At 43.0% G+C, this 14,326-nt stretch overlaps 1 protein-coding gene across 1 annotated transcript; it reads right to left on the minus strand.

Moving 5' to 3' along the window:
- Positions 1-266: 266 nt before the first annotated feature.
- Positions 267-5,662, minus strand: LOC146969480 (uncharacterized). Its single transcript, XM_085760467.1, has 13 exons — positions 5,605-5,662; positions 4,726-5,106; positions 4,342-4,443; positions 3,930-4,162; positions 3,647-3,825; positions 3,419-3,512; positions 2,966-3,310; positions 2,754-2,871; positions 2,581-2,672; positions 1,786-1,900; positions 845-1,117; positions 541-717; positions 267-436 (listed from the first exon to the last, which is right to left on the minus strand). The coding sequence occupies exons 2-13, from the start codon at positions 5,009-5,011 to the stop codon at positions 267-269; spliced, it is 2,184 nt and encodes a 727-aa protein (XP_085616593.1). The 5' UTR covers positions 5,012-5,106; positions 5,605-5,662.
- Between the last annotated feature and the right edge of the window lie 8,664 nt (positions 5,663-14,326).

The raw sequence follows: 14,326 nt of genomic DNA on the forward strand, positions 1-14,326 counted from the left end.
CACGCTGCGGGCTCGTTATCCACCACGTGTCTGCAGCCGCGTGTAAACAACAGTCAATTAACGATTACGTTGTGCTGTAAACATCGCTAGTTGACGGCGCTTTGATTGAACTTCAAGATATTACCATGACAACCGGTCAAACAATTAAAAAACCCAGCACGCTTGGGTTTGAGGTAGTGTGAGTGCGGGCCAGCGGGGGACTGAGCAGGGGGGGCATTCGGGCTTCAGCACGGCACGGAACAACTGGCCCTAGTGTGAGTGCGCCCTTAATGTTCATCATCTGAAATCTCAGAGTCACTCTCAAAGTCAACGTCCTCTTCGCCAACCAAGACTTGAAGGTAGCAGTTTCTTGCTCTTATCTTCATCTCTCTGATCTCAGACAGCTTTCTGAGGATGATGCTCCCCAGGCCTTTCATCCCATCTTCAGTTAGGCCCACTGAGATTCTTCAAAGTACAATAACATACATCTTGTGTTAGTAACTTTATCAATTGTCATCAATGCTTATGTATGTTTATGTAATAGATTATTTAAATGCATACTTTTCATTGTACCACCAGAAAGCTGGCAGTACATTTCTCTCAAGGCACTGCCACGACTAGAAAGAAATTGCCAGTGATGGCCCATCTCCTTGACAAGGATGGTCTTCTCCTCCTGAAGCCGCTTCACCAACATGATGAGGTCAAAGGCCCGCCTCTTCATCCTTAGATCGATAGAGCCTGAAATGCATTTGTGACATGGACTTGGGTCACTGTCATGTATTTAAAGGATACATTTGAGACTTATGGGTTTGCATTCATTATATGTCAGATTTGTTGAATGCATTCAATAGATTAGTGTACCTACCACTGTGTGGTAGCTGCCACGGCCACATTGCCTCTTCTGACAGAATGGTTTCCAAGCACACATTTTCTGAGCTTGGAACCATCCTATTGTATTGCTCCACCACAGAAGTGAGGAGCCCCTTCTCCTCCCGGATCTTGCGGCGGATCCTGGCACGGGCTTTGTTTCCGTCAGTGTCTCTGTACAGACGCTGCGACCGCCTCTTGATGCTTGCCACCAACACCTCAATTCTGCTGGCCAAGGCATCAGCATCATCGGTGGTGGTTGTTGTTGTTGCTGCAGCAAAGGAAAAGTAGATGGTTTCACTTAACTTTAACTAAATTGCACATTATGCAATGCAGCATGAATCAATCATCTCAATTTAAAGCATTTCTTTGATAATTTGGATAATAAAACTAAGTCTGCATCGATCGGGTAATCACAGAAAAACAAAACAAAAACAGAAAAAGAATCATTAGAGCTGTACAACTCTGCAATGAGATAATAAGTAAGTAAGTAAGTAAAACGTTATTTATATAGCACCCTTCATAGTACAGTGCATCACATCATGTAACACATTCAATCACATAAACATCATGTAAAAAAAAATCGATAAGCTTCGGCTTCTCCGGTCATGTGTATTGTATTATTGAACTAAGATGATGTGTGATGATGATGATCAATTGACATGCCCGAGATGAACTAAATAAAAACGAGGGTGGGTCATTTCTGTAAAGTAACACACAACACTCTAGTACTCCAGCTGTCAACAATGTCAACAACTGTATATGGAAATAATAGAGAAATGAGCCATATTAAAATCACATTCATACGGGACTGATCAACAACAGAAAATGCATTACAATACAATATGTTGGCTGGACTTTGTGGGCAGGGGTGTTATTTTGAATTCAGAACTACAGTAAAATGAACTTATCCATTATTACTTGTGACCATTTCCTCACCTTCTGCCCAGTCCTTCACATCGTTGACCCAGTCTTCCAATTGGCTCTCTGTCACTGCCAACTGGGCTTTCATGGACTCCAGGTTCTGCAACTGGCTGTGCAACGCTTTCGTAGTCTACAATGACAATAGACAATAAGTGAGAAAAAAATGTTCAGCCCATGGCTTTAAGTATTGCAAACATGGAATATTAGGGTGCTTTCACACCTGAATCATTTGGACCAGTTCTTCTGAAGGGAACACTTTTGTCATAGATCAGTTTGTTTGGCCATATGTGAACACAGCAATTGCAGTGGATGCCGAACAAAACAATCGGGCAGAGATAGCTTGGGAGAGTTGTTCTTGACTCAATTCTATCCGAGCCCTGGTCGACATAGCAACAAACACAACACACAAGGCTACATAGGCTACACGCAGCTGATCTTTAGTGGTTCTCAACGTCCAGGTGTGCAGGTTCAGACTTGGGCAACCCAATGTGCAGGTTCGGGTCGAGGACACTCCAGTCGGTTTATTTAGATTTTTTTTTTGCAGAGTTCAGGTCGAATTTGGGCCAAAAAAGTAGACAGGCTACACGAGGTCTGTTCTGGTTGAAGTTGTCTTGTGACAAAAGACTCAAACTGTCAGTGATTGAACTGTGGTTCAGACCCGGATTTTAATTTACTGTTTACAACTTTGGAATGTATGGAGCTGTTACACTGAGAACACAAACGGCCGAAAATATTTTCAGTCACTGTATCGGAACAACCACAGGTGTGAATAGGCCCTTAAACATCTTTAAAAAAACATCATGTCATTACCTTCTGGTATCGGTGGCTCAGTGAGATGGCCAAATTATGTAACTTTTGCTGATTCCAGCGCATGGCCATGAGAGTGAGCATGTCTGTGCGCCCTGTAAACACAGAAAATATTTACCATTACTATCCTTACTTATTACACTTGAACTAACTAATGCAGTATGTGGTCATCTCACCTGCTTTTGACATGTGTTTGGTGGTCACTGCTATCCTGGACAGGAAGGCATTGCATTGCTCTACTTCCTCCCCAAGTGTTGAGCCGGCTCCCTCCTGATATGCCCCACTCCATTTCACCTGGTTGAATAAGAAAATAGCAATATAGAGAAGCTGTTGACATTCATATCCAGGTGTTCAGATATGATTACATTACATGGTAATATTTATTTACCTCACACTTGAAGTCATGGGCTTTGGCATGAAACACAGATAGGAACGGCTTCATGCCAAGGAGGTGCCGGAGCTCTGGGCAGCTTTTCACCACTTTTTGTACGTATGGCCAATATTTGCAGGTGACATCCATACAAAAAAAGGTTACTTGCCTACTGGCAACTTTCTCCTGCAGGTACAGGGGATAGGCAAAAATTTCTCCCCTGTACATATTTAAAGCATGGAGGAGCACCCCATGACGACACACTGCCAGCTCCAGTCCTTCCTCATCAATTTTACTGGCAGATCTTTGGGAGGTCTCCCTGGCTGCTGACCACTCCCCTCCACAAACACCTCTTCCAGAGACCTGCAGTTGATACAGGTGGTCCACAGATTCAGCTTAACTTTATATATATACATATATATATATATATATATATACACACATATGTGTGTGTTGTGTCTCCAGTCTTACGTGTTTGGTCGTGTTGTGGATGTAGTCCACAAATGCGGCAACATCTTCATCTTTTGCTATGAAGGCACCTTCAAAAATGGCCTGCTCCTCAGATCTAAATAACAAAAGGGTGCACAGCAGTTTAAGATACAGTATCTTACAGTTTAAGGTTAGGCTACTTGGTGAACATTAAAGAGTTATGGTTTTTATTACTACAAACACACATGACATTACACACATTTGGAGTACCTAGCTGCATTCCGGAAACGGTAATGCTTGCGGTTTCCATCGACAGCTACCGCAAGCATATTAGGGGTGCATGCAGGACAGTTGAAGGGGTCCTCCTTACAAATGTTGTCCACCTCATACCTGACAGCCTCCCACTCAAAAAAACTCTTCTGGAAGCTGTCAGGGGAGACCTTCCCAGTCTGTTTCAAAACAAGAAAAACAACTTCTAATAATGTGCAAATTCATTAAGGTGCGCTGTCCTCTTTAAATAAATAAAATATTAAAAAAAGACCTCAACACTCACACGGCCAAAGCGGACAGTTCTCTGGTCCAGCATCCTTAGGAATGCCTGGCAGGATAGGCCTGGTGCTGCCATCTTCATCTCCTCAAAGGAATAGAAGATATCCACAGAATATAGTGTGGCGAAATGAATAGTAGCAGGCCAGTACTCATTTTTAATGAGGTCCTCCAGTCCTGCACTCCAGTTGGCTTGACATGACTCACAAGCCAATTCAGGCATGCTGAGATCATATCGTCCTACAAAAAGGAAAACACATTCACTGTAATGCATGTATTTTTGTAATGTGGCATACATTGCTCAATAGCCTTTCAGATTTCATAATAATAAATAATAACTTGAATGTATAGCGCCTTTCTGGGAGCCCAAGGACGTTTCTTCTCAAACGGGACAAAATCAAAGTTCTTTACATCCTCACCATTCATTGTGACCACAGCAACAGCCTTTCCTGTTTTGACCCTCAATGACCCTGGTGAGCAATTGCAAATTTGCTCAGGCATCTCCAGAGGTACAAGCCGCTCTGAAAAAGATTATACATATGAATTACTATCATGGGAAATAGAACATTGCAATGAGACAAAGATTTCTGGAACCACTTACAGACTTCATAAGAGAAAATTTAATTATGAAAAAGGCTCACTGGCCATACAGTTCATTACCGAAACATACTCAACAGACACTCGAAAAGCTGACTGACAAGAGCATCCACATAAATTATTTAAATAGTCAAACTAGTGAGCTTAAGAAGTTGGAAAAATGGGGAATACATTATGTGTACTATGTTGTATAAGCCACAACTTACCACAATGACAAAGAGCCTTATCTACAACAATAGTTGTTGCAGGCAATGGCTTAAAGAATCCAGTTGTCATTCCATCCCTGTTATGCAGGACGTGTTTGGAGTGTACGACGACGTCACATTCTGCACATAGGAAGGGGCGTGGTCTACAGTCCCGACACCGGATGAAAGCTGGATTGCTCCTGCACTGTTGGCAGATGTTTGAGGCCACATATTCTTGTGAAACAAGACTATTTAGAAGACGTGGTCTCTCCGCCCTCCAGCTCTCCGACAACACGCTTTTCCTCATGCTCCAGTTGGAGGAAGACTGAGGAGTAGCTCTTGATACCTCCTGCTCATCACCAGCATCATCCAGTGAGTGCTGGAGATCTTGTAGAAAACATTCTGTAAAATATAATGAAATACTCAAAGACAATACTTTTTTTTTTTTTTTTACAACATACGATATGTGTTTTCATCATGTTGCCCTGGGCAACACCCCTTTTGTTCGGACTGAGTGGCTAAACAAATACAGTGGACACAGAGAAACTGAGTAAACATGTTGTATTTATCAAAACAAATTGAAGTCAGAAGGTCTCGACGATGAACCGTACAAGCTCTCCATGTCCACAGATGCTGACTTGTTGGCAAAAATAATTATTTCAAACTAGATTTTTTTTTTAAACAGAAATTAACTGTCTTTTTGCCATCAGGTGCATACCCGCAAAGTGTACTGTATGGAGTGGCTGTGGCAGTGAAAGATTTAACAGTTATATTGTCCATTATTCTAGCAAATTTGACAGACATGGAATTTAAATTCTAACTCTGTGTCAGATTTGTCGTACATAATGTTTATGAATGAAGGTGTGCTTTGGGCTATTGGAGAGAGAATGAAGTACATACCGACAGTGTCTGCAGCAAAGGCCACATCACAGGTAGTGTCAGGAGCAGGAGGATCAGGCTTGCGGCGGTGACCAGAACCTGAAAGAAAAAAGAAAATTTCTGAATCTTTAACATTAACATTTCCTACACATCCCAAGGCTAATGGCACATTTGTACCAGAAAATCTATCCACTATTACTTGATTCATTTTGGACTCTACCACCACACCTGACATTGTGTTTAAAGGGTAGACAAAATAAGCCCTGGCTTTAGTCAACACCTTTTGGTCTTTGTTGTAAGCTTTTTTTGTAATGTATTGACTGTTGATTTCTGGAATAATATAAGAAATAAACAGATCAAATCACATCATCAAAATCTTGTTTGAAAAAATGATACTGACTCTAGACTTGTAGTCAAGACCGCCTAAACCGAGACCAAGACACTACCAAGACCAGACAGTATCAAGACCAAGACACTACCAAGACCAAGACCAAGACAGACCAAGTCAAGACCAAGACCAGTTCAGCTCGAGACCGAGACCGAGACCGAGACCAAAAAAAAAAAGTTGTTTTTGCCATTTTGCATGAGTTGTAGAACATAAGCACCATATTGGGTTCAGCTGCTTAGTATATGAGAAATGTATTATTTCAACTACAGGCACAATAATACAGTGACAGTACATGTCTTGTGTGTGAACTCACTATAAATGTTTTCATCAATTGACTAAAAATCTAATACGTGTAGCAATTGCATGACCACACCGTACTACACTATTTGAGGATTGGCTCTTGAGTGCTGTTAAGGACTGACATGACTATAGTCCTAAAGTCATCTAACAAAATAACAAGCCCCCAACACCACCCTGCACCTTAAAAAAAAAGTCTAATGAATTGGAAATATGTCACCAATTTAAATTGTCCTTAATTTGTAGATAAAATGTTAATTCTAAATATTATTATATTATAATATCAGCATTACTGAAATGGCATAGGCCATTGCCTAATAAATCACAACGATATGCAAATATTATTCAAAGGCCAATGATGCCATATATTTATTCAAACAAGGCCATTATAAGCACAATACTGTAATTAAATACTCAGACACACATGCAGGTGCACCAAAAAATGCATTAAATCAAATGCAAAATACAAATAGTTTATAGTACAAAAACTGTACTTCAAATTAACAAGAGGAAGAACTGGTGATCACAAGATTCTGTCACCTTGATATGTGCAATGGCATCTCAATAACACACTTTATCAAAATATGATGCCTGTGGTTCTGTTATAGAACAATATAACACAGACATGACAAACAAAGAACAGGGGGGAGGAGGAGGGAGGGGAAGCGTGAGAGGACAAGCGCCGCCGTCTGTGTCACAAAATGTATGTGATTGGTACTTGAAGGGGGCGTATAATGATAGCTGTATTTAAAAAAAAAACTGTCCTTGCCTGCCTGGATAGGTTACATTCCCTTCGAGACCGCGCTGCCAGTCCGAGACATTGCGAGACCGAGAGACCCGAGACCTGCTGGTGCCGGGCCTTCCTGCACGTCACCAGATAAATTCCCAAGACCGTGGAGGTGGTCATTGAGCACAAACTAGTCCACCAGGTCATCCAGGCTCTTCAGCGGATCTGGCGCAGTCATGGTGACTGAGACAGACAGGCAGGCAGGCAGGCAGGCAGCCTTCCTTTACTTTGAAGAAGACCGGAAGTAAGGAGCGTCCTGCTTTTTTAGCGGGTTTTTATTGCCATCATAACACGGGGAAATAGTCTGTGGTGCTGAAAATTTATCCAAGACAGCCTCTTGCTTGACAATTTACAGTAGCACAGTCTAGAGCAGGCAACATTAAAAGAAACGTTAATAGGAGCTCACACAATCATGTTTTGAGTTGCAAGACACCTGCAGATATGTTATATTGCGTTATCTTATGGCAAATCACTGGCGGGGATTTGTTCTTCACCTTCATATTTGAACCATGCAAGTAATTCATCATATTTAATAAAAGATGTAGCAGACGTGACACACGACTTACCTTCACAGAAGTTTGGGAGCGAATAAAGCGCCAATCTCCTGTCACGTCATGACGCAGGAAACGTCACATTACCATGACAACAGAGAGTAGGGTAACGTGCTTCCCGTGGCGTCTTTATTCAGACGTTGTGGGAGTTCTATGTAAAACTGTCAGGTTGCCCTGCTCGTCAGATCATGACGAAAAACGGGTACCTAATGAGTCGGGTGTGTGACGATGAGGGACTGTGACGAAATATGAGGATTATGGGTAATGTTCTTCCCCGTGATATGACATTGAGCATTGGAAACAAAACGTGTTTTCTTAAAATAAAGTTGATATTACACGGGGCTTTTGGACTCAGCAAAAGGACGACAGTGTCCCCCTTGGATGGTTACAGCGTCATATGGCTATGTTTCTTCAGAAATGAATTTATCAAAACTGCAGCTTTTTGAACGCGGAAGTGATCTTCGCTTGTAGAACGCCCCCGCCCCCCCACGCCCACCCCGTCTGGTCTTCCGACAAGGATGTAATTTATTTATTTATTTGTTTGTTTGTTTATTTATTATCCTGCACCAACGCCAAGATCAGTAAATAAATAATAACCAAAATGACGGCTTGGATGAAAGCTATGTCAGACACACCAGGTTCAATAAAGCTTCAAAGGGGAAAAAAAGTTTTCCAGCTCAGTGCGTCGTTCAGCGCCGCGTCCGGTCGGCTGGATCACTTTACTCTGAGCGTCACATATCGCCGCGAAGGGGGTTGCATTGGAATGAATTGAAATCCCCGCTCGTCACCTCATGACGAGAAACGGGTACCTAATGAGTCAGGCATGTGACGAGGAGGGACAGTGACCGTTCGTCAGGGGGTTGACGCACTGGGAGTGAGAACGTGTTGTACTGTGTGTCCTTAAGCCACTGTTTAAGATTTCCTTTAAAAGAGGAGTAAGTGGGACATTCCCTTATAGAGGAGGGAAGACTGTTCAAAATGTCTCCCCCCACAACAGACAACACATTCCTCCCAAATGAGGTGCGCCTGTGGGGAATCTCACAGTCACCTCTATCAGAAGCCCTTGTGTTCATGCCTCTCACTGTCCTTTTTCTGATGAACTCTTTCAATGGAGCAAGACCGTGGAGGCATTTCTACACAGAGCAAGCCATTCTATACATTTTAAAACTATGAAAACTTAGGAAGTTGTGCTTTCTGAGGACATTGCAGATGTGGAACGAGAAAGGTTTTTTGTCTTTAGGGCTTTTTTGTAGAGAGAGTCTATTGGTTTGAGTGCAGTGGCACATGCCAGTGACCAGCTCATTAAGCAGTAGTCTATGTGTGAGAGAATCATACAGTGTAAAAACATCATAGCTGCATTGCTAGTTAATAAATTCCTTATCTGTCTGAAATTTGCCAGGTTATATTTAACAGAGTTGGTTACTTTTTTAATGTGCTTTCTGAAAGAGAGTGTCTGGATAATGGTATCCATGTACAGTAGTCAGTTATAGTTACACTAAGACCAAAGAGCTCTCTGTCAGATCCACATGGAGCTAAATGAGCTCTCTTAGTCACGTGTCTGCTACAAAGATACAGACTTGCCAGAGTGCCATTCTGTGTGATGTGGAGATCTGTTCCTATTATTCAGTCGACCCATTCAGAGTAAAACAAAAAAAACAGACACAACACTCAATATAGTTCAATAGTAACACAAATCTCAGCCTCTTGAACGATCATGCAGTTGAATCATACAGTTCAATTAACAACATGAACACAGTTTCAACAAAACCTCAACATTGTAAACTTCATAAAATTATTGTATGGCTGTTATTAGTATTAGACTGCATTGGTTTTCACTAGATGCCAATACTAATACAGGTCAGCCTTCTTCTGTGGTTCAGAAACAATGCAGAGGTATTGCAAGTTAATGCAAAACGTGCCTGGAGGGAAAGCAAAAGTAGATCATGAAAGAGAAAGAAAGTATACCGACATTGTGAAAAGGAAAATTTGTTGTTAAACCGGTCATGACAACAACAACAAAATGACAGCCTCAAAGTTCCCTCAACTGTTCTCAATCAAAAAAAATCTCTCTTGCTGAGCCTGCTTCTGGTTGTACTTCACAGTAATACCCAACAGGGTCCAAACTAGGTACATTTTCCATCTTTAGTTTTTTTGTTCGTTTGTTTTTGCTTGTCGATAGGAACAGTTAGTGTGATGGTGACACAGACTTGCTGGTTCCTATTATGTCTGCATTATTCTGTTCATCCAACTCATGATACAGGTCATGAGTTGTTCTGAGGTTTTACAGAAATGCGGATGTATTGTAGGATAATGCAAAACTTCCCTGATGAAAAATAACCGAGAGAGCAAAAGTACACCCATGTCGTGCAAAGGAAAAATTGTTGTTGAACCAGCCATGACTGTTAAACAAGTATTAAATGACAGCTAGTGCCTCTGTGGGAAAGTCCCTTCATCTATTCTCAATCCAATAATTAAAAAGCCTCTCTTGCTGAACATCTTGTCCTATGTACTTCACAGTAATACGCAACAAAAAACATTAAGCACTTAAGTCATTACAGTAATGGTAACTGTGTTTCTCTGATATCATCATAGAATATGTGTTTCTTTCCTGGTCTAGTATTGTGAGTGTTGTTTATTTCATTTATATAACATCTTAAAAGCTATCAGTCTTAGCACCAAAGTGCTTCACAAACAAAACCTTAAGGAGGTTTTTTGCACCAAAATGCTCCGTGAAAACAAACATACATTTTTACACGGTTCCTGGCTTCTGGCCTTAAAGTGGGCAGTCATCAAGAAATTTAGGAGTTATCTCCAGGTCAAAGTTCACTATTACCAGAGATAATAACCCCCTGTGCCACCTCTCCACTGCCAGTGGGAGCCATTCAACAGCGGTGGGTTGCTCAGTTGGCCGTGTTTGATTTTGATGTAAAGTATCACCAACGGCCGGTGTAATACTGCTGCTGATGCTGTCTCTCTGCGACCAGCAAATGGTGAGCCAGAGCCCAATAGTGAGGATGCAGACAGGGCCGCCCCTGCCTACATGCAGATCACGCACAGTGCGTAGGGCCCTGCGATCCAATAGGGGCCCCGTTTTGCACAAAGGATGCGCATATGCACAGCCGTGGTGCGCGCTACTAGATCAGCTGTCAGCGCGAGGCAGGAGAAGAGGGAGAAGAGACCTTTTTTTTGTAATCTGACACCGCACGCGCCGTCACGCGTCGATCTGACCAATCACTGGTCAGATGCGCTGCAGGCACTTGTCAAGCAGCTGCAGGTGAAGACGTGATCATGGCTTCGAAAAGAACCTACGACTCAGGCGCGAGCAAGAGGGGGGGGGGGCAAAACAAGACGAAACTCGTGCTTCTCTCGAAGGTGGGTATTTGTTGAAGTTAGTGCTGCTGGGCCGTATTAACGGCGCCGTTACCGCCGTTAATGTCCGTTAACGCTGCTAATGGTGTTAACTAGTAAAAATGTAAAACTATGTGGCATAAGCAAGCACTAAACCTCCATGCTCAGCACAGCTGCTGCTGCTGCAGGTAGGAGGAGAGATGCTAGCCTCCAGTCCATTTAGCTAGAGTCTAGATGTGGACTGTGGTCTGGAGATGAAAGTCATTTTCCAGCGGCCCTTATTAAATGTCTTGTTAACACCTTTGTCTGCATATGCATTCACCTCTGTTGAAAGGCAGTGGTAAATTTATCAGTTGTTGGTATATTTTCGGCTAAACTTTATAATCTATTTTATCTCCACACAAGGATCTGTTGGTGAATTTAATCTATGACAGGCAGCTTTGGAGGAGATATTAGAGATAAATATTGATAGAAATTAGTGTATTTGATACTTTGTTTGACAGAAGGAACTAAATTTGGAATGTCTACATTTTGAAATATCAGTCTATTTGGTACTGAATTAGTATGTTTTATTAGGATTGTAGTTGTAGCCTATGTAATAATAACAATAATGCAATAATGATGATAATAATGACAATAATAGTAATAATAGATAGCGATAGCAATAGTTTAAAAAAAAATTAATATTAGTATAAGTATAGAACTGCTAAACTGTCAGTATTAGTGGTTGTAGTTTGCATTATAATCAATTATAGGAGGGCCCGACGAAATTTTTTCGCTTAGGGCCCCATTTTGGTCAGGGACAGCCCTGGATGCAGAGTATGATGGATGTGTAGCCATATGTAACACTGTCAGGCCAGGCATAGCCCTAGACCTAGATCTAATGACAGCAGGGATTGAGTGCTGTAGGCTTAGGTAGTTAAGAGCATCTGAGACCAGTGGTGAGAGAAGCAGTACAGGATAACACTCCCACACTCCCTGGATATTCCAAAGCAGAGCTCCAGATCTTCCAAGAGTCCGACCCAACGCTCAGAGTTTTAAAAGGCTTCTGGGATAAGCAGAAGAAACCAACTTACCAGGAAAAGAGAACTCTGACAAAGCCAGTACACTCTTTGTTGAAACAGTGGTCGCGGCTACAAGAAAAAGATGGACTTTTGTACAGAGTGATTGAAGATGCTCATGTTGGAACCTGTCATCAGCTACTGCTGCCAGACTGCCTCAAGGAACAGGTTCTCAAAAGTGTACGCAATCAAATGGGACATCAAGGAATAGAGAGGATGTTGGGTCTGTTGAGACAGAGATGTTTTTGGGTGGGTATGTGTGGCAAAGTGAAGAGGGCCCGGGCGGGGATTGAACCCACACCTCCCGGGTAAGAGTCACGCGCGCTTGCCAGTCATCCAAAGGGACATCCCTTTGGCCAAGTAGCCAGGGCACATGATCAATTGGAGGCATAGTGACAGGAACCGTCAACTGTCACATCTCTCCCCCTCTTTTCACAAGCACGTCCTCAGGCTTCCGTGCAGGCTGCCACACATTAGGAATCCATGGACCCCCCCCCCTAGTGCTACATGGATCCTGCCAACAACGCCAGAATGTGGCAACGTGAAGAGGGCCCGGGCGGAGATTGAACCCACACCTCCCGGGTAACGCCAGGAGTACACTGGGAACGACCGCGACGCGATGCGTAAGCGGGGCGGGGCGGAGCTTTTTACCTGTTACACCAGGCACGGACGTGACGCGACACGGCTTCCCCGTGCTTGTTGCAGCTGCGTTTTCAGAGAAGATTTCTTGAAAATGGGTAACTTAATGCATTTTCCACTCAATTATTTTAAAAAATAAGACTTGTCCACACGTGAACTATGTATGCTGCACTTCTATTCTACTCTATTATATTTTTATTCTGTTTTACTACCTTCAAGAAGCTTGTGCTTTTTGTCAGGCCATCATTGCAAATATTGCCTGGTTAAATAAAGGTTAAATTTAAAAAAAAAAAAAAAAAAAAGCAATTTTATTAGTAATTTCCTCTGTGTAAATATATGATACAATAACAATAATGTTAATGTATCTACATAATTTGTTTACTGTGTTTGAGGCACCTTTATATTATTTCCACCATCTATGTTCTCCATGTTTATTGGTTATATCTATGGTTTATGGTTTTTAAACAAGTTGAGGAGTTGCAAAATTTGAGACAAAGTACTTAACATAGTATTACTTGTGTTAATTTACTGTTTTTGCTCACTAGCTCCAGCTGTAAACAGAAGGAAGGCGATTGCCCTCTTCTTGTTACTGAGGAGGTTACAGGGAAGGAGGAGATTTTGGGTACATCCGCTAAACCTACAGAGAAGACAACATGGAGCCTTCCACACCCTTGTTGCAGAGCTGGCCTTGGACAGTGATCGCCATTTCTGCTATTTCAGGATAAGCTCACAAGGCAAAACACGAACTACAGAGCTGCCATCGAGCCAAAACAAAGGCTTGCTGTGACACCGAGGTAAAGAAACTTGATTATAATATATAGTATTTTTTATCCCACTGTCTCGAATGCATATAATCTCATACCCTGTAGGATACACAAAAATCAAAGTTGTAATGTAGTTAATTTTAGGTGGTTGTGAAGCAAGAGAACAATCAACATAAATTAAATGCTGCAACACACATTTATTACAAATCACACAATATTTAGTTATCATGTGTATCGACAGCTATGGTCTACGTTTTGAAAGAGGATGAGAAAAATTTGAAAAAAGCACCTCTCACACACCCCCGCCCCTCCCCTCTGAGCTCGTATGGCCCGCCCCTCGGGACCTCCTCGCGACACGCCTCCCCCCCTCCCCTCACAGAGCAGAGCGGAGCGGAGCAGGCAACAAGCCTGCTGCTGCCTGCAGAAACCAAACGCGGCGTTGAATGCGGAGTAAAATGTCATATTCACAGTCACAACTTCCACAATAAAACCAAAGATTACCTGTTCAACATAAACTCAGCACCGCCGCTGCAGCCTGGGTCTCTCTGCACCGCGGCGCCACGGAGCTGCAGGCCCCGACTCTTCCTGCTCCTCTCCCCCAGACACAGGACCCTGTCCTGGGTCACCCAGCGCTAAGAGTCTCCCTGTAGCTCGGCTGTGCTCGGCGCTAGCCTACTAATAGCGGCGGCGCCAGCCCCGATGCCGCCGCTGTGCACCAGCTGCCGGTGATGAGGCGGTGTGCCAGTTGCCGTCGTCGCCGTCCCCGGCAACGGGACCGCGGCGGGCGACCGCTGGTACGAGCAGCGCCGCCATTAGCAACCATTAGCACAGCCTCATGCTACAGGGAGACTCCTCGCGCTGGGTGACCGGCCACAGGGTGCTGTCTCTGGGGGAGAGGAGCAGGAAGA

The sequence above is a fragment of the Trachurus japonicus genome, chromosome 18 (assembly GCF_045865225.1).
Source record: "Trachurus japonicus isolate A0001 chromosome 18, Traja_1.0".
NCBI lineage: Eukaryota > Metazoa > Chordata > Actinopteri > Carangiformes > Carangidae > Trachurus > Trachurus japonicus.

Coding starts and splice junctions, on each gene's coding strand:
- LOC146969480 (XM_085760467.1), bottom strand. CDS start 5,011: ATGAGGAAAAGCGTGTTGTCGGAGAGCTGGAGGGCGGAGAGACCACGT. Junction 1,118..1,785: donor TGTGAAGGACTGGGCAGAAG/GTGAGGAAATGG, acceptor CCTTTGCTGCAG/CAACAACAACAACCACCACC. Junction 718..844: donor GTGGCAGCTACCACACAGTG/GTAGGTACACTA, acceptor AATGCATTTCAG/GCTCTATCGATCTAAGGATG.